The 19730-nt window shown below is 39.3% G+C and overlaps 1 protein-coding gene across 1 annotated transcript in view; it reads left to right on the forward strand.

The window, feature by feature from the left end:
• Positions 1 to 299: 299 nt before the first annotated feature.
• LTBP2 (latent transforming growth factor beta binding protein 2) overlaps positions 300 to 19730 on the forward strand; it is a gene marked incomplete at its 5' end in the record, with an annotated part of 136804 nt that continues 117373 nt past the window's right edge. The window contains 2 exons of the mRNA XM_083354371.1: positions 300 to 829; positions 7873 to 7943. Coding sequence (XP_083210497.1) covers positions 300 to 829; positions 7873 to 7943 — 601 coding nt within the window. The remainder of the gene's footprint in view (positions 830 to 7872; positions 7944 to 19730) is intronic.

Below are 19730 nucleotides of genomic sequence, written 5' to 3' on the forward strand. Positions count from 1 at the left end.
AAGGTGCCTTGGAGTTGTCTGGAAAGAATAATACCACGCGCTCTGACAGCCACTGAAGAGAATTCTAAGGCAGGGAATTGTTGCTTCTGGTTCAGGAAGACCTGTGCTGTTGCTCCTTTGAGCCTTGCTTTTCCATCTAGACAGCAGGTTATTACTGAAGCCTCTTTTGGATGTACCTGAACAAGTGATTGGCTCTGAAATGTACCAGAGGGATTTAGCTGGAGGGACTTTTTTCCGAAGTCCAATTGTATTTGGTGTATGACCCTATTAATCTGACAAGAGTTCACTTTTTCTCTGGGATGGAAATCATGAGGCGTTCCTGGAACAGTTTTCTCCCATTAACTATAGCACTTTTTATGGGGGTTGTGGACAGTCAGAGTGACCTTGCTGGGCGACTGGATCAATATCCTTCTTTCAGGACAGATGCTGGGAACAGGGAGACGACACAGCTAAGATTTCAGCAGAACCAAGGCAGGTTTGGGCCAAGAACTAAGGTGCACAGTTTGTTCCAAGTACATGGTTCTTCTTCTACATTGGAACATGTTCCTGTAACTCCTCAGACAAATTCTGCGGCTAATGCCCAGATGAGAAATCCAGCAGGGAGAGAACTTCAGAAACAATACTCAGCTCCCACAGTCCACAAACTCCCATCTCTCACCAATGTGAGGTCTCAGAGCAGCAATCCTAGAACAAACACTGGTGCTCTGAGTAGAGGTCCAAGCTGGATTCTACAGCAGAGAACACCATCGGTGAACCTTGTCCAGAATAGACCACGACCACGGACAGCCCCACAAGCGCAGATGCAGACTGGCAGAGGCCGAATGGCAGGGTAAGTGCAACCAGCATTCTCCAGTTGTCATATAACTTGGGAGATCTGAGCGCTCTTTGCTTATCTCCATGTCAGTTTTGCACTTATATTCTGATTTTAGAGCTTATCAGTTAATTCAGAATCATCCAGGAGCAAATGCAACCTAGAAAATGCCAATTTATGTACTTCACATAATAACAAGTCAAGAATTCCACTGCTGAGGTCTCTGCAAGCCATCTGCTCTATCAGAATCTAAGTGATTTAAGTTTAAGCTGCCATCCACTTTTGCAACTAATTTGGGACCTAAAAAACAAATTAAACTGGGAGACTGTGAGTTCTAATTCCATCTTAGCCATGAAAGTTAGCTGGGTGACCTTGGACTAATCATACACTCTCAGTGTAACTCACCTCACAGGGTTGTTGTTGTGGTGAAAATAGGAGGAAGAAAGAATATTAGATATGTTTGCAGCCTTAAATTGTTTATTAAAAAATGGCAGATATAAACAAAATAAATAAAAAATAAATGTGAGGTATACAAAAATGCTCCATACTGCACCCACAATTTAGCTATGACAGGCCCAATGATTCTCCACTTGAATGGAGCTGCTGTTAGCTGCCCACCAACTCAAATCTTATTTTCTATTGGTTACTTCATGCAAATTTAGCATAATGAGTACTTCCAATTGTAATAAACCAGAGAGAAATTCCATGGGTTATAATAATTGCATTGTGGTTTGCAGTGGTAAGCTAAGACACCCTGTGCTGTGTTTAGTGGAATGGACAAGTCTGTCTATGAGCTAAGTTTAAAAATAATATGAAAGTGTTAGTAACCATGGTTTGTTGTTCAAATAAACCACAGTCTCATGTGTTGTCTAGCACAAATGGATGTATAGGTATGCACCACTTCTCCTTTTGGCTTGTCAGACATTCAGGCAGGAGGCTGGCTATGTTATATATTAGTGTATTTGTCTCTCTTACATTAACATTATGGATTTGCCCTCTTTTTTTAGGATGGGGAGGACAGGAGATTCCCCCCCTTCTGTTCTTGATAAAGATTTCTAGACTTTCTTCCTTGTAGTTCTGTTACTGAATTCACACATCACACTAAACCAGGGTTTATTTTAATAATGGTTTGTTAAATAAACCACAATTGGCTAGGTTTACATATCATGGTTACCATAAACTGTGGTTTACAAACCAAAATAATGATGCTCACAAAATCGGCTAAACTAAATTTAAAAAATCACTTATAGCCCAGTCTCTCCCAATTTGGATTACAAGGATCAACAACATTTTTTAGGTAATAGCCACTACCGCTTAATTTCATGCAAGGCTTCTTCCAAGTCTAGTTTTTTAAACAAATGCACGATAAATAAACATGATACATGAATAAGTAAAGAAGTCTACATTCTCTGTAGAGTACAGAGTTTTGTTGAATACAGCTATCCAATTCACTGTTTTAAATATTTTTAAAAAAACATAATTTGAAGTCAAGGGACCTAACTTAGCGGTTAACTCTACCAAGAAGTAAATGTCCAAAAACAAAGTTTTGTTGCCAGATATGGTAGCTTTACTTAAAGCTTATAAATTATGGAGAGATTAACAATAAATTAGATGTAAATTTTAAAAGCATTTTTGAAAATAAGATTTTTTTAAGAAAAAAACACATACACGTTCATTTAGAAAATAAGCACAAATGTCCTCATTTAGTACTAATTAATATTAATGCCATGGGGTGGCTCAGTGGGTTAGGACGCTGAGCTTGTCGATCAGAAGGTCAGCAGTTTGGCGGGTTGAATCCCGAGTGCCGCATAACAGAGTGAGCGCCTGTTACTCGTCCCAGCTTCTGCCAACCTAGCAGTTCGAAAGCACATAAAAATGCAAGTAGAAAAATAGGGACCACTGCGGTGGGAAGGTAACAGTGTTCCGTGCGCCTTTGGTGTCTACTCATGCCGGCCACATGACCACGGAGACGTCCTTGGACAAGCGCTGGCTCTTCGGCTTTGAAACGGAGATGAGCACTGGCCCCTAGAGTCGGAAACGACTAGCACGCATGTGCAGGGGAACCTTTACCTTTAATATTAATGCCATCATGATAGTCTAGGATGCAAATTTTCAAAGAATCTTATTGGATTATCTCACCCAATGTTTCCCAACCTTGGCAACTTGAACATATGGTTGGCTTAAGGATTCTGGTAATTGAAGTCCACACAACTTAAAATTGCCAAGATTGAGAAACACAGATGTAACCAGACAGACCAAAGCAAAGCTCTTTTCACTGTGAAAACTTAAAATAGTGAAAACTATTTCCTTATGGAGATGTTTTGATGTAATGTGTCATTGACATTCTGCTTGGGTATGAACCTCATATGGTTTAACAGGTGTTTTTAGAAACCTTGGATTTTACTCCATGGAGGTTTAAAAAAATAATTTTCATTTAATTTAAAGACAAATGTGGGAAAGAAAATATAGACCCAAAATTATTTACCACATATTGCACCAAATGGGGATCCCGGACTGATGGATCCAAGGATGCTCAAATAAATCCTGAAAGAGCATATGAATGAAGGAAAGTGAACCAGTTTAATGTCCATTGCAAAAAGTGTCTATGCTTTTCTGCCTTACATATAATCTGAGAATTATGGAAGGAAGAAACTATCGTTTCAGTTCTGTCCCATTTCTCACTTTTTCAATCTATTTAAGATCATATTTGTTTTGAGAAGTCCATACAAAAATTATCTACATCTCCTGCAAATCAGTAAAGAATTTATATCTTTATTAGGACAGCCTACCATTCAAACAGCACTTATAACCTTGCAAACGTTTTGAAAATGGTTTACCATTGCCCTCTTGCTAGGCTTGAAAGGGACCGACCCAAAGTCATTCCATTTGCATTCATACCTAAGACAGGGCTAAAAATCAGTATCTTTAATCGTTACACTTATAATCAGTCTTAATTTCAGAATGAGAATCAGAATAGAGCTGGAAGGGACCTTGGAGATCTTCCGGTCCAGCCCCCTGTTCAAGCAGGAGAAGCTATACCATTTCAGACAAGTGGCTGTCCAGTCTCTTCTTAAAAACCTTGAATAATGAAGCCCCCATACTAGTAATTCATGTGATTTTGATTCTACGCCTCTGTTTATACAACCAAGGGTTGTATTATTTTTTTGGCTGCTGACTCATGTTCAAGTGATCGTCCACTAGGACTCCCTCTCACAATTACTGTTTTTGAGACAGGTTTCACCTAATCTATACTTGTACCTTTGGCTTTTCCTGCCCAGGTGTAAAACCTTGCTTTTCTCCACATTAAATATCATTTTGTTGGCTAGGGCCCATTGTTCAAGTCTGTCAAGATCTTTTTGGAGATATTTTCTGAGCTTGTCTTCTAGGGTATTGGCTACTCCTGCCAGCTTAGTGTCATCTGCAAATTTGATGAGATCCCCTTCTATTCCCTCATCTAAGTCATTTATGAAGACATTGAAGAGTACTGGGCCTAAGACGGAACCCTGTGGTACCCCACTGCTTACTTTCCTCCATGTAGATGTAGTACCATTAAGGACTACTCATTGAGTACAGTTTGTCAGCCAGCTACAAATCCATCTGGTGCTGATGCTGTCTATCCCACATTTTTCTAACTTACCAAGAAGTAGGCTGTGGTCTACTTTGTCAAATGTCTTCCTGAAGTCTAAGTATACTATGTCTACAGCATTTTGCTGGTCTACTAATTTAGTCACTTTGTCAAAGAATGAAATAAGATTGACTTGGCATGATCTGTTTTTAACAGATCTGTGCCGGCTACTAATTATAACTTTATTTTTTCTAGATATTCACAAATGTTTTTTTCATTATTTTTCCAGTATCTTCCCAGGTATTGATGTTAGGCTGATTGGTCTGTAGTTTCCTGGGTCTGTTTCCCCCCACTTTTTTGAAGATGGGAACCACATCCACATCAATATGACTGTTCCATTCATATTTGGAAAAGCTAATTGGACCAAATTGTTTTTATTTTTAAAATAAATAGAAGAGGATAGAAACCTTGGTTGTAGGGAGGGGGCATTAAACTTTTTTCTGCACCATACTCATTACAAACTATGTTATTGCACTAACCTTGATATGTTTAATCTTGGTTTGTTAAATCACAGTGATAATTTCATATATGATGCTAAGCTATAAACTGACATTTACAAACTGCATGGTTTGGTTTATCTATTATACAAAAGCTAGAATCAAACAAACAGCACAATATATGCAACACATGAATCTCGCCAATGTCAACTTTACAAATGCCCCTCAGCTGTCTTCAAGGCTCTTTAATTGTACATCTGATAATCCTTGTTTCTTACCTGTACATCAGTTTACATGAGGTATAGTCAGAAATCAGTTGTCCACTTTGTGGGCCAAACTAGTCATATTTACCAATATGCAAAATTGGATCAGCTGCTCAATCAACCTAAATCAATGTTCAGTAAAGGCTGCCAGGGGACCATAACTCTTCATCCACTTCTTCTTGCCTAAGCCTACTTTTTAAGTATTTAAAACTGGAACTAACCCTCTTCTCCCTTCCCAAAAGGACTAGGAAGCTGTTTCATCGGGAAAAGCACAGGTGGGTAGGAGCTGTTCCACTCCCCGCTTTGGAAGAACAATTGGAACCAGGTGGAACTTTGCTGTCTTGGCATCTGTACTGCTAAGCAGACATTCGAAGCTAAACATGCCACAAAGGCAGTTCAGCTTGTTAATTTCTTCTAGGAGCATCACCCTTCTTTAAGCTGTAAACATGTGGTGGTCCTCAAAGCAGCAGGAATTTATTTTGCATTCTTTCTGGGGCAGCAAAAACCACACACTGTTCAAGTTACTCAAATGTTGAGAAAATTATTTAACTGCAACCAGATGCTCAGAGGGTTGGTGTAGAGGAAAATCAGCAGTCCCTTTAGTTTTCCCTGGATTTCAACATACTGTTAAAATTCTCCACCAGAAATGGAAAAGTCCTTTGCTCTCTGCCCGCAGCAAAATGAACTTTTCCTTTTCTTCTAGTTAATAGTAGCCCAGACCACATAGTTCTCTCATTCTGAACTCTTTTGGAGCTGTTTCATGTATAATGTGCATTTTGGAAAACCACCTAATGTTTTTGAAGATTTATATGAATATGTACTTTATAAATGAAAAACACTTTATTTGGACATATGCCTATATTTTTTTGGGGGGTGTTATTTGTTAGTGAGGGCTATAAATGGAGTAGAAAGGCAAGTATAACTGGAATAAATAATTTAGGAAAGTTAAATTTCAGACTTCATCCTAGCAAAAGGTTTAAATGAAATAGTTTGCCTTTACTCTGGAGCTGCTACGTTTATAGCTAGAATTCAAATAATTATATGTATAACTCCAATGGGCATGGTGCGTGTCTTTGGCATAGATATAAAAAAAATACATGTAGGCAATTCTCTTTCTCCAACTGGGTTAAGATTTGTTAAATTGTTATCTCTCTGTATGAATCACTATTCCTTATTTGAAACAGGAGTTACACTGAGCATTACATGCTACTTTTGTCTTTTATTACTTTAAAACACTTGAACTGTTGTCAGCTTTGTGTGCTTTCAGTTTTAATTCAGTTTTAATTCAGAAAAAACATATGACCAGCCAGCCGATTATGAAAATACTGTTCTAAGGTAAAATCTTACAGTGAAAACCCAAACTGTGTGTTTAATACTAAAGAGAATAACTAGGTGTTAGCAATGTAGTTTTCCTTTCAAGGAGCATGAGGGGTTAGTAAATTTGCCAAAATTCTGGAATTTATTCCCTTTGGAACATAAAATCTCTAGCATGAAGTCAGCAGGAGTTGACTTTTTTACTCAGGGGTTTTAATTTTTATTTTACTTGATGTACTGCCAATGTCTCTCAGTGGTTTTCAGTTAGGGTGAGTGGTGCTGCTTATGGAAATCTGTCAGATTATGCCAGCAATCTGAGCTAGAATGAGAAGTGTTTCCTTCCTTTGTAATTAAGTTAGCAAATCCAACATGAGGAATAGAAGGCTATGGTCAATTAGTGTGGTATAGTGGTCAATATGCTAGACAGACTCAGATTTTAGTTTGCTCTTAGGTATGGAAATTTACTGGAGAAATTTGGAGCCAGCCACTGTCTCTTAGCCCAAGCTCTGTCTGTTGTCTGGTATGAAAGATGGATATAGCAATTTTAAGATACATAGACTTCAACTCTCAGAAATCCCCAGCCAGCACGGGGCTAAAAAACACTGCTTTATGGTATGGTCACGCCAACATGTGTCAAAGGAGAAAAATGCTGAATTCATGCATTAGGCTAAGCCAAAATTTGATTAGTTTTGACTTAGTGCAGCATTTCTCAAACTATGGGTCACCCACAATTGTAAAATAAAGGGAAGGATTTACAAGCATCAAATCTGAAAGAGAAGAAAGACTGGGACTGTTAATCTCAATGCAGGTGCACTGGGAGACAAAACATTGCAGCCTGACAGAGTTTTCCAAACTGCAACATTTTAATAACTTTTTTAAAAAAAATTGAGGGTAATAATACATTCAATTTAGACCTTTCCTTTCCTTCAGAAGTGCAAAGTGTTCTCCTCCCCATTTAGAGAAACAGGAAATTTTATCTTTAGTTTATTATTTTAGTTTATAAAACAAATTGGAAGTTGGCATGCCATAAAAGAGAATATGTACCTTTACTATCATATCCACTTGAAGCAAAATCTCTAGCCAAACAATGTTCCCAGCAGGGTGGTAGAGGGACCTTTGGGAAATTAATTTGTGGGATGTACTAATTATGCAAATGCCAATTCAAAGTTATAATAGAATTCCAAAGTATGATTTGATTCAGAAAATCAAATCAATTTGGATTCAGGAAAAAAACAATTCTCTACACAGGCACAAATTGCTGGAATAATCCAAATCAATCCAATGGATCCTATTGATTTCAGCATTCGAACTGACTCCCTGATTCAATGCAGAAAATAGTTTTCAAAAATAAACTTAGCTGAATGGTTTGGTTTGATTTCAGGAAGTTTCAGGTTATTAATATTGCCATTTGTAACTATTTAGACCAAATGTCTGCGGGGGACAATGCTGCTCAGGGTGGACCACGGCTCCTAGAACAAATCGATGTATTAAACGTGAGTATAAAATTGTTAGAACTGCTGTTATCAAAATTGCATATGAAATTATACCTACTGCATAATATATACAAGATGTAAAACAAAAATTCCAGTTTCAAGGGGTTGGTGGTCTAAACTGATACCAGTGAATGCAGAGATAAAGGATGGGGTTGAGGAAAGAAGTCAGTACTTTTTGCAAGCCAAATATATTTGGAGTTTCCATGCTAGTTTCTATGCTAATGTAGATAGAATTTGTCATGTGATACATAAAATGGTTTTTATTATATCTGCTTTGACGTCTGTTTGGAAGGTAATTGACAAAGTCTATCCAAATATTAGAACAGTGTTAGCAATAAAAATTTTGCTTCATTTCGTGAAGCTGATGGAGTTGAGAACCGAAAGTAGGATAATGAATATAAGCATGCTAAGCATGATTCTCAGGCAGGAATTAGTACAAAATGGAATTTAGTAATGATACTTGGCTATGTTTGCACAATGTAATTAAGCAGGTCAGTTAAAAAATCTAGCAACAACAATTCGGACTTTTACATTTAGTTCTCTTTTTTTGCTGAATAAATCTGATCCTTTTCAATCAGTTTAGATTCTGTTCCATTGCATGAACACAAGTATCTTTCTAATCAAATTAAGTACAGGTAGTCCTCATGTTATGACCATAATGGGGTCTGCCCATTATGGTTGTATAACAGTCGTAAAACCATTTTATGACGTTTTTACAGTGGTCATTAAGCAAACCAGTAGTTTACTATGGGCATGGTTTTGCTGAAAATTGGAAGTGCTGGTTTTCAGCAAAATCATCATAAGACATGGTCACATGACTATAGGATGCTGCAAATGGCTGTAAATACAGCTGTGCTGCTGAGTGCCTGAAGTGTGATCATGCCTCCTTTTTGAGGTAGGTCGTAACCTCAACCAGTCGGTAAGCGACCAGTCATTAAGCAGCCAGGAGATTGAGGGCTAAAACATATAAGGAATAGTTGCTGGAATTGGGTATGTCTAGTTTAATGAAGAGAACGATGAGGGGTGACATGATAGCAGTGTTCCAATATCTCAGGGGCTGCCACAAAGAAGAGAGAGTCAGCCTATTCTCCAAAGCACCTGAAGGCAGGACAAAAAGCAATGGATGATCAAGGAGAGAAGCAACCTAGAACTAAATGTCTATGGAGATTCTCAGTCATCCAGGTCATGGTTGACCCAAAGGTGCCTTTTCACATGGCAACTGGACTTTTTTTTCTTTTAGAGATTTGTTGATGCCATCTGGAGGCTTATCTGTGTCTCCAGGGCCACCTGAGTAGTGCAAATGGGTGTGGAGCTTTCTTGGAACTCTTGAAAGGACTGTGTTTAGACTGGAGATAGATGATGTCATATCCCTCTTCCTCTGTTGAGAGAGAGCTGTTCAGTTTTGACATAGATGGCCTCTCTGACTAAAATACATCAAGGAAACCCTGAGAACCTATGGCTATCCCAAGTGGGCCTTCATCAAATCCCAAAAAAGACTCAGCAGGAGCTCCTCCATAACAGACAAAGAAGAAAACAATAAATGAAACAATGTAGTCATTCTGTACATTGCAGGAATATTGGAAAAGCTCAGGTGGATCTTCAGCTAACACAACATACGTGCTCACTTCAAACCCAAGAATACACTATGGCAGGATAAAACACCCAGACGCAAACTGAGCAACATGGTATATGCAGTGCAGATCTGTACGTTGGGGGAAAAAACAACCACTTCATAAATGTATGGCACAACATAGGAGAACAAATCCATCAGGACAAGACTCAGCAGTCCATCTACATTTAAAATACAAAAGCCATTCTTTCGAAGACAGCAAAGTCCACACTTTGGACAGAGAGGACTGCTGGTTTGAAAGAGAGGTCAAAGAGACTATCTATGTCAAAATTGAACAGTCCTCTCTCAACAGAGGGGGAGGGATATGATATCAACTATCACCAGTCTACAACACAGTCCTTTCAAGAGTTCCAAGAAGGCTCCACACCCATTTGCACTACTCAGGTGACTCTGATGACCCACAAAAGTCTCCAGGTGGCATCAACAAATCTCTAAAATAATGCAAATGACCAGCTGTCTGCAAGGAATATAAATCCTTCCATTCCCCATCATCCAGTCAGAGCTGAAGAAGCTTCTTGGATGAGAAGTGAAATGTCTTCAAAGAGAAAAAAGAAAGTCCAGTTGCCTCGTGAAAAAGCAACCTAGAACTAAGGAGAAATTTCCTGCAGAACAATTAATCAGTGGAACGACTTGCCTCCAGAAGTTGTGGATGCTCCAATACTGGAAGTTTTTAAGAAGAGATAGGACAACAATTTGTCTGAAATGGTACAGACTTTCCTGCCTGAGCAGGGGGTAGGACTAGAAGATCTCCAACCTCCCTTCCAACTCTGTTATTCTGTTATTCAGTAGTAAATTAAAGATTACCGGTATGTGAATACAGCTACTGTCTAGATTTTTGTAGTTTCCTGCTTACAGGAATTTCAAATCACAGAGACTGTCAATGGGAAGAATATAATACAATTTATGTGAAGGAGGACGCAGTCATATCAACAGTTTTTCAATAAAGGTATGATTCTGATTAGCTCCAGGACAAGTGGACAATTAACAATTATCACATTAAAATCAGTTAAAATAGTGAAGCAGCAATATTAAAAGTCATTTTTCATGAGTCAGTCCACACTCAAGGGATAAAACAAAACTTTTTTTTTTACTAGTCAGGCAATTACTTTCCAAGAATTGATCTCTTAAAGAGGTTCAATCTAGAGGGCTTACTCTAAATATCTCCACTTTGTAGCTTCCATTAGACTCTCCCTATGGAACCTTTTCCCACTCTTAGGTTATCACTTCACCTATTCCTTTTTAAGCTTTAAACACGGGATCTTGTAAACTAGAACCTCCTGCTAGTCCATTTACCCTTGCTAGATTAATCAGGAAGGGAAAAGTGTAGAGTGATTTACAGGGAAATAGGCCCATAAGGGGATGCTGATGAAATCATTAACCATATGGAGTTGAATTGGGGATCAGTTAATTACACTGCAAATCAGAGCAACTTGTCCATTATTAGTTCATTGTTCTAATCTCTGCATCCAGTCATGCTTTTAAGTTTCCACACTCAGCAGTCCTCTAATCACAGTGGAACAGTTAAAGAAGCACTTGATTTCTCTAGTGTTTCTAGCCAGCACTTGCTGCTTGTAAAGGCCATAGTTCTCTGCAGCGTAATGTGCCAGAACAGTCCAGGTTGAGGCTTCTGGAGTTTTTATATTACTTTTCCTTTCAGCTCAGAAATAACAGTTAATTACCCGTAAATATAAATTTGAGTTGTATTATTTGGGATCCTCAGGTATGTTTGATTTGATTTGATTTGATTAAATTTATATGCCGCCCTTCTCCCTGAGGACTCAGGGCGGCTCACAACAATAAAAATTAAAAAAAACATAGAGTAAAAATTTTAAAAGAGAATTAAACAATAAATGCAAAATTACGAGACAATTTAACCCAATAAAAAGCCTAATTAAAAAACGTAGTCAGTCCAGGCCCGCTTGTTGGAACAACCAGGTCTTCAGGTCACGGTGGAAGGACTGAAGGTCAGGGGCTGTCCACAGCTCCGGAGGCAGTTCATTCCAGAGGGTCGGCGCGCCCACAGAGAAGGCTCTCCCCCTGGGGGTCGCCAGCCGGCATTGCCTGGCTGACGGCACCCTGAGGAGGCCGACTCTGTGGGAGCGAACCGGGCGATGGGAGGTTGACAATGGCAACAGGTAGTCTTGCAAGTACCCCGGGCCTAAGCCATGTAGGGCTTTAAAGGTTATTACCTTGAATCACACTCAGAGGGTAACCGGAAGCCAATGCAGCTCGTGCAGGAGTGGTGTAACATGGGAGTACCAAGATACTCCCATAAGCACCCGCGCAGCCGCATTTTGCACCAGTTGAAGCCTCCGGGTGCTCTTCAAGGGCAGCCCCATGTAGAGAGCATTGCAGTAATCGAGGCGAGAAGTGACGAGGGTGTGGGTAACCGTGCATAGGGCATCTTGGTCCAAAAAGGGGCGCAACTGGCGCACTAGGCGAACCTGTTCTTATGAGTAGTAGTTATCTGTAGATTTGGCTACTGTGTTTATTATAAAATACGTACCATCACGCTCCTTAGCAGGGGAAGCTGTAAGGTGCAAAGTGGAGAAAAATAATGAGATGTAATGAACAAAAGAAATTAAAAGCAGGAGGTGAGGGCAAATAAAAATATATTTAAATTTAATTTTATATATATTCATGAGAATTTGGTGGGGTCTTATCTGAGGTTGCAGTTCTGCCCTGGACTTGAGTTTCTGTCATTTGATCATTGTCTTGATAGCAGCTCTTCCTCCTGTTCCTGAAGGATATTCCTTCTGCCCATTATACTCCCTTTGCAGATATATTGATTCCATACCTTATACAGACGGTTATGTGTACATCAGCTTTTGTTCTTTAAACATTTCTTCGTCTCTTAAGAATATCACCAAGTCCAATCACTAATCACTATTTCAGTTCTATTTTTTGATTCATCACCATCATGCGTGTCTCTACATTGTTCTACATTGGATACAAAAGGATCTTGACAGATTTGAAGATACAGAAGGATCTTGACAAACTTGGCCTGTCTAACAAAATGAACTTCAATGTTTCTACATTTAGGCAAGAAAAACCAAAGGCACAGGTATACTATAGTACCTGGCTCAATAGTAGCAACTGTGAGAGGGATCTCGGAGTCCTAGTGGACAATCACTTAAATATGAGCCAGCACTGTGCTGCAGCTGCCAAAAAAGCCAACAGAGTTCTAGGCTGCATTAACAGATGGATAGAATCAAGATCACGTGAAGTATCACTTTACAATGCCTTGGAAAGAGCACACTTGGAATACTGCATCCAGTTTTGGTCATCACGATGAAATGATGTTGAGACTCTAGAAAGAGTACAGAGAAGAGCAACAAAGATGATGAAGGGACTGAAGACTAAAACATATAAAGAACAGTTGCTGGAGTTGGATATGTCTAGTTAAGGCATGTCAAGCTGCTGGGCCGTGGGTTGGATGCATCACACCAAAACTGCGCCCACCCATTGCTGGCAATGGGGGAAAAGTCATGTGACATCACGTGACGTCACAAGTTTGACATGCCTGGTCTAGTTTAATAAAAAGAAGAACTGGGGTGACATGATAGCAGTGTTCCAATCTCTAAGGATTTACCACAAATAAGAGGGAGCCAAGCTATCCCACAAAGCACCTGACAGCAGCACAAGAAGCAAGGGATTGAAACTAATCAAGGAGAGAAGCAACCTAGGAGAAATTTCCTAATAGTTAGAACAAATTAACCAATGGAACAACTTGCCTCCAAAAGTTGTGAATGCTCCAAAACCGGAGCTTTTTAAGAAGAGATAGGAAAACCATTTGTCTGAAATGGTTTAGGGTTTTCTGCCTGAGCAGGGGGTTGGACTAGAAGACCTCCAAGGTCCCTTCCAACTCTGTTATTCTTTTGATTTCATGTCAAATTAATCCCATTTATTCAGTCCACTGTCAATATTTTTATTTGACCAAATTAAAATTCATAAATGCTGTAACAAAGTTTTAAAATTCTAAATCAAGCATCATGTTCAACAAAGCATTAAAAAGACAGGGAGAACTGTTAGTATTGAAGCCTGAAGTAATGATTTTCATCATGTTCTTAAAATGAGATGTGAGACAAAGTTGCAGATATGTTCTGAATAATTGAAAACCTTGCATACTATTTGGAGAATTTGAGCTGGCTTAATAAAAGTGTTGCTGTAATATAGACTGTGAAATATTATTTATTCCACATATATAGTACAAATAACAATTGTATTGTTTTTACTGAATTTATAAAGTTGCCTAAATATTCTTAAAAGGCTCCATCTGGTTCCCAAGACACCTTAAATATAAACTCTTTGAAGTATTACAGCAGCTGCCAGGCTCCCTAGCTCAAACGTAGCAGAAATATGGCTAGATGAGAATTTGGATTGTATACTAAGATGAAAGTATTTTAAAGTTGATTCTCTTTTGTCAATACATTATAAAGTAAATTCTTCTTATAACTGTAATAATCAATTGTGGCACTTCATTTCTCTGCCTTTTCCAGGGTTTAATGGAAATATTGCTTTGTACTTTTCCAATTTGGACCTAAGCAACACAGGAAGAAGAAAGTACAGTAATTTAGACTATAAAGGGTCTCTTTCGACGCTTGTCTACACTTAACTACCAAATGAACTATAGTGAGGACTATGCTTGCTGCTTGAAGTAATAAGAGCCTCTTAACATTTAACTATATTCCTTTTCCTTGTTTCTCTGATCTCATCGTTCTTCCTTCTTTTGTCTTTTCATAATCTTTTTTGAACTGTGTTTCTTCCTAGTTCTTGCTTCTCAAAATCTTGGCTGACTAAAGTCTTCCACTTGCTCCAGTCCTGCTGTTAACCTGGATGTGCCAAAGCTTATGCCAGAAAATTGCCAATTCCACCTTTTACAAGTAGGAGTGCAAGAATTAATGTGTCTAGAGCAGGCATGTCAAACACAAGGCCCGGGGGCCGGATGCGGCCCGCGAAGTGGTTTCATGTGGCCTGCGAAGCCATCCTGGAAACAGTGAGGGAATGGCCCCCACTGCCTTGGCCCTGGCCCAGAGACCCTCCTTCCGCCAGAGACCCTCAGATCTGTCCCACTCCTGCCCAGGCCCCCATAGGCACCCTTGATGCGAACGATGTAGAGCTGGCCACGCCCACCCAGTAGGCCATACGCACTCTAGCCACGCCCACCCAGTAGGCCACGCCCACCCTGGCCATACCCATCCGGCCCCTTGAGGGCAACTGCAATGCTGATGTGGCCCTCAGTGAAATTGAGTTTGACACCCCTGGTCTAGAGGAAGGTGGGAGAATGGGCTGTTATCCTCCCTGGCAAGGCTGCTCCTGAATGTTATTCTCAGGAGATTAGGAAACAAGTTATCGGCAGGACAGAGGACTGGGGGAAGTATAGTAAGATTGGAAATTGTTATTGATTGATGCTTTATAATTAGCTATTAAGGTTTGAGATTTCCCACCAGGGCAGTGCCTGGCATACTGCTTAAGGAAAAGAGAGAATATTGTAATTTTATGGAAGCTGACTAAACTCCTATTTTTCAAATGTATAGGAATTAAAGTGAAATTTATGGTGTGGTTCTTTGAACAAATAGTGCATACAGAAATATACATGTATCTGGGATAATAAATGTGCAAAATATACTATGCCATATATGGGAAGGTGTTTGTGCAAAATGTCCATAGAGTTATAATCTGTAGATAATTTTTCACCTGACCTTAAAGCAAATGCTTCAACTAATGTGAAAATGAAATAGAATGGAAAATGAATTGGAAAAATGAAAGAAACTAACATTGCCTCATTAATGACTTATAGCAGTGGGTGATTAAACCAGAAAATTATTTGAAAGTCTCATTCCAAAATAATTCCTGTTGATGCAAACTAAGTATGTGATACATTGATAGCTTTGCAAAATATGTCTTCCGGTATAATATTTGTCTAAAACAAATGGCTTACCTTTTAAATAATCAAACATCCTGGGGTCTCTCTGATTCACTAGTTCTTGAGAGAAAAAGATAGCAGTGAGTGCAATTGTCCATGTCAATACTCTTTCCTAATGGTTCTGGCAGGAGCTAATAAAACAGCAGTTGATGACTGCTGATGGGATCAGACTGAAGGCTCCCTGAAGACAGATGATGTCCAGAATCTTTTTTACACAGAACTTTTGGAATGGGAGTGAGGCAGTCCTGTTGTTAAACTGGGATCTCTCCTTTCCTTCAAGTACCAAGAGAATAGTGAATGAAGCCTGTGAGTGCTGGAAATGAGGGAAAGGAACTGTTTCTAAGTTGCTGTGGGTTCCCAAGGAATTCTAATGAGGGTTAGAAATCTGTTGGGACTTCTTGCTGTATAAGCTCTATATCTTATACTCAGCTGTATATTTGTATCTTTATCCCTTTATGTAAACTATATGTCCGGGATTACCATTAATGTCCAGTGACCTTTTTCTGGCTAAATCCTTGGAGATTTTGAGTGTTTGAATAGAAAGGTGGGCAATGAATTGAACCCAAAAAAATCTGAAAACTCTCACTGCTCTGATGGTATATTAAGAGAAGAATCACCATTAAAAGATGTATAAGTTCAGTCAAGGACTCCCAGGAGTTAAAGCTGACTTCTTGGGGGTGGGGAGTATTGGCCTAGAAAAATAGAAAAGGCAATTTTCCAGCTATTCCCCCCCCTCAATGTTATAACTCTGACTTGCTGTGATTCATCCTCTTGTTAAGAAGTTAAAAAATTGTTAGCAGTTCTTCCTGATTTTGGCTTACTTGGTTGCTGGCAGTAACTACCATTTGGAAACTTTTTAGTTTTATGTCCAGAACCACATGAATGAGCCATGAATACTCATGGCTGAAACTTCTTTCCTCCTCTCCATAGAACAGAGAGATTGCTTAAATGAGTGGGGGGGGGGAATAAAACCACAACCAATCTCTGTAGGCAAAGTCTCCTATGCCTGACCTGTTTTTTTTCCTCCCCTCCCCTCACAGAACAGAGAGATTGGAGGGGAAGGAATTAAAAGACACTGTGGGAAGTCAGCCCCCCCCACCAAGAGAAAGAAATATTAAAAGGGCAGAAAAATGTATTTCCTAAAAGGATCTTAAAGAGGCAGAAAAGCATGCCCAGTTTTGTTTAACAGCCCCAAGTTTCCCTCCCCAAAGCAGAAACCAACTCTGTAGAAATGCAGATAATCTTGTCAGAAAGACTGGAATCAGGAAACTGGGATTAGGAAGAAAGATCCCTAGAATCAACACCAAAAATCTAAGAGTCATCAGCCACAGCACCAGGGAAGTAGGATATGACCCTTGGTACTTAATAGGATTAACCCACCACCATCAGAATACCAGAAAGGCACACCCAGACTCAGGTCAAAGTACATGACACAGGAAATACAAAGCCTCAAACAGGAACAGGAAACAACCTCAAGAGCCCCAGAGGGTATAAAAACCCACTCCCTACATGTGCTCACTCTCTTTTTTCCAGAGCCATCTTTCTGTCTGGCTCTCCTCTTCAATAAACTGCAACCTTCTTTCTAAAGCAGTTGCCATGTTGTTTATTCCCAGCTTAGACTGAACCATGATGAAGACTTTTCCTTCAACAACACCAAGTGGGCACACAAGCTCTTTCTCTAGTGCACTTTGGGCTGCTGGTGCCACCAAATTCCTTTTGATGTATATTCCCCATTGTATGCCTGTTTATTCTCTTGTAAACCCTTCCTTTTCAACAAACATTAATTCTCTTCTTGCTAATTATCTCAATACCCTGGTGAGCCTTCCAAAGGGAAGGAAAGAAAGAAGAAAAGGAAAGTATGAAACTGATTAGTTCTGTCAGTTACAAGTAGGAGCACCAACAGGTACTCGTATGTGTCAGTGGTCTTCAAACCTGGCCCTTTTATGACTTGTGGACTTCAACTCCCAGAATTCCTCAGCCAGCGTGATTGGCAAAGGAATTCTGGGAGTTGAAGTCCACAAGTCATAAAAGGGCCAAGTTTGAAGACCCCTGCTCTATATAGAGCGTGGTGGTGCAGTGGTTAAAATGCAGTATTGCAGGCTGATTCTGCTGACTGCCATCAGTTCAGCAGTTCAATTCTCACTGCCTCAAGCAGCCTTCCATCCTTCTGAGGTGAGTTAAAATGAGGACCCTCTTTTCTATGGGGGCAATATGCTGGCTCTGTAAGCCTCTTAGAGAGAGCTGTAAAGCAAGTGGTATATAAGTTTAACTGCTATTGCTATTCCTGCCCTCTTGGGAGTATTCCAAAGGGAGGAAGAGTGGGGAAAAGGAAAGTACAGTCATGGTCATGTGATTTCTCATTTAACAATTGCTTCAAATGACAACTGAGCTGCCAGAGGATAATTGAAGATTACCTACATGGGGAAAATGGACATAGCTCCTTATAATGAATAAAAAAGTAGGTTCAGGCATTTGGTGTACAGGTTCCTATGAAACCATTTCAGAAAATGCTTAGCTGATTAGGCATCCCTGTCATAGGTGGTTCTCTCAACATATGACTTCAGGGAATAGATTCATAAAAGAGAAGAGAGGAGAGAAGTAGCTAAAATATAAGTACCAGAAGAAAGTGTGGTATGAGCTGGAGTTTCTAAATGGTTGTTTATTTCTAACTTTTCTGAGCACCCTTCTTACCTTCAGCATTCTTCTCCAGCTATTAACAGGTGCAACCATCCTATGCAAGGCAGAGCCTTTTTACTGAGACCATCCCACACCATTTTAAAACCAGGCTCCATTCTATTGGTGGTTCAGAAGTTTCCTTTTCAAAATTGCACAGTGAGCATACCAAAGCCTCCCAGGCCTGGTGAGGAAGCAGACTGAGGCCTCCTGGGGCCTAGCAGGGTAGAGAGCATGTCAAAACTTCTCAGGCCATGGCAGCTTTGCCACTGAAACATCACAAGCAGGAGGAAAAATGAGGAAATTGAATTCTGAGAGAGTGACTATGAAATGTATTCAAGGACTTGATTTATAAATTACTTGCTTCAATGTGAGGAACTTAGGATCTCCAGATTGTAACACACATGATAGGAGGACTTCTTACGATGCTTTACTAAAGTATATGTTGAGGATTTGTAACCATACTTAAGAGCAAATCTGAGGTAATATCTGTTGCTTCTTTTGGAAGAATGTCCAAAATGAGACCAAGACTTACAGACTCTGTTACATTGCAAATGATCAAAAAGTTGGATTAACTGAAATTGCTGGTTTGTGTGCTAGAGAGTATATAGCTAACTTGGATGTTTCTGTTCTGCTGTTTTACTTGGCCAGTTCCTGCTCTGGATGGGTCAATATTCTATGCCAGGTGTCTTCAGACCTGGCCCTTTTATGACTTATGGACTTCAACTCTCAGAATTCATTAGCCAGGCACCCTGATGAGGAATTCTGGGAGTTGAAGTCCACAAGTCATAAAAGGGCCAAGTTTGAAGACCCCTGTTTTATGCAATTGACTTATGCAGAAAGCAGGAGCAAGAAAAGTATTTTTACAAATATTTTTATTATATTTCATAAAGAAGTATTAAAATACAAACCAACATAAAGGGGAAAGAGGGAGGGGAATAACAGGACAAGTTAAAATGTGACCAAAGATACATCAAACATATATAAAACAAAAATGACCTTCAACTTTTTTCATTTCAAATTTTCTCTAATTTAAATAAAAATTTAATATTTAAACTATCTTAAAATGCTAATAGTCAACATTCTAGAAAAGCAGGAGCAAGAGCTGAAGATGACAGTTTGTATCTGAGTGTCAAAGTTTCCAAGAGATTTGGGGTAATATAAATGATTAGGGGAGGGGAGTGTTACTCTTGCTATAGATCTGTAAACTACTTCTCAATCTGTAACTTTGCAGATAAAAGGATTCTTGCAGAGATAGGTCCCCAGTGTGTTTTCTATAAAAAGACTTGATTATGCAGAATATCCCACATATTCCTTGTTCAAGGAACAATGTGACATATTGTTTTCTCAGTTATGTATGTATTAAAATGTCATCAAACCACTCCAAAGTTGATTCTCTTAATGCCAGCTGAGATTCCCTGGTGCAACATCTGTAAATAAAGTTCAGCAGTAAAATAAAATCTCTGAATAAGAGTTTCTTAAATTTAGGAAGAACTTTTGCTGCCAGAAACTGCCTTGAGTTCCTCAGTCTGTATGCATTGTGTTTCTTTTATCAAAT

Source organism: Vipera ursinii (assembly GCF_947247035.1).
Source record: "Vipera ursinii genome assembly, chromosome: 1".
Classification (NCBI taxonomy): domain Eukaryota; kingdom Metazoa; phylum Chordata; class Lepidosauria; order Squamata; family Viperidae; genus Vipera; species Vipera ursinii.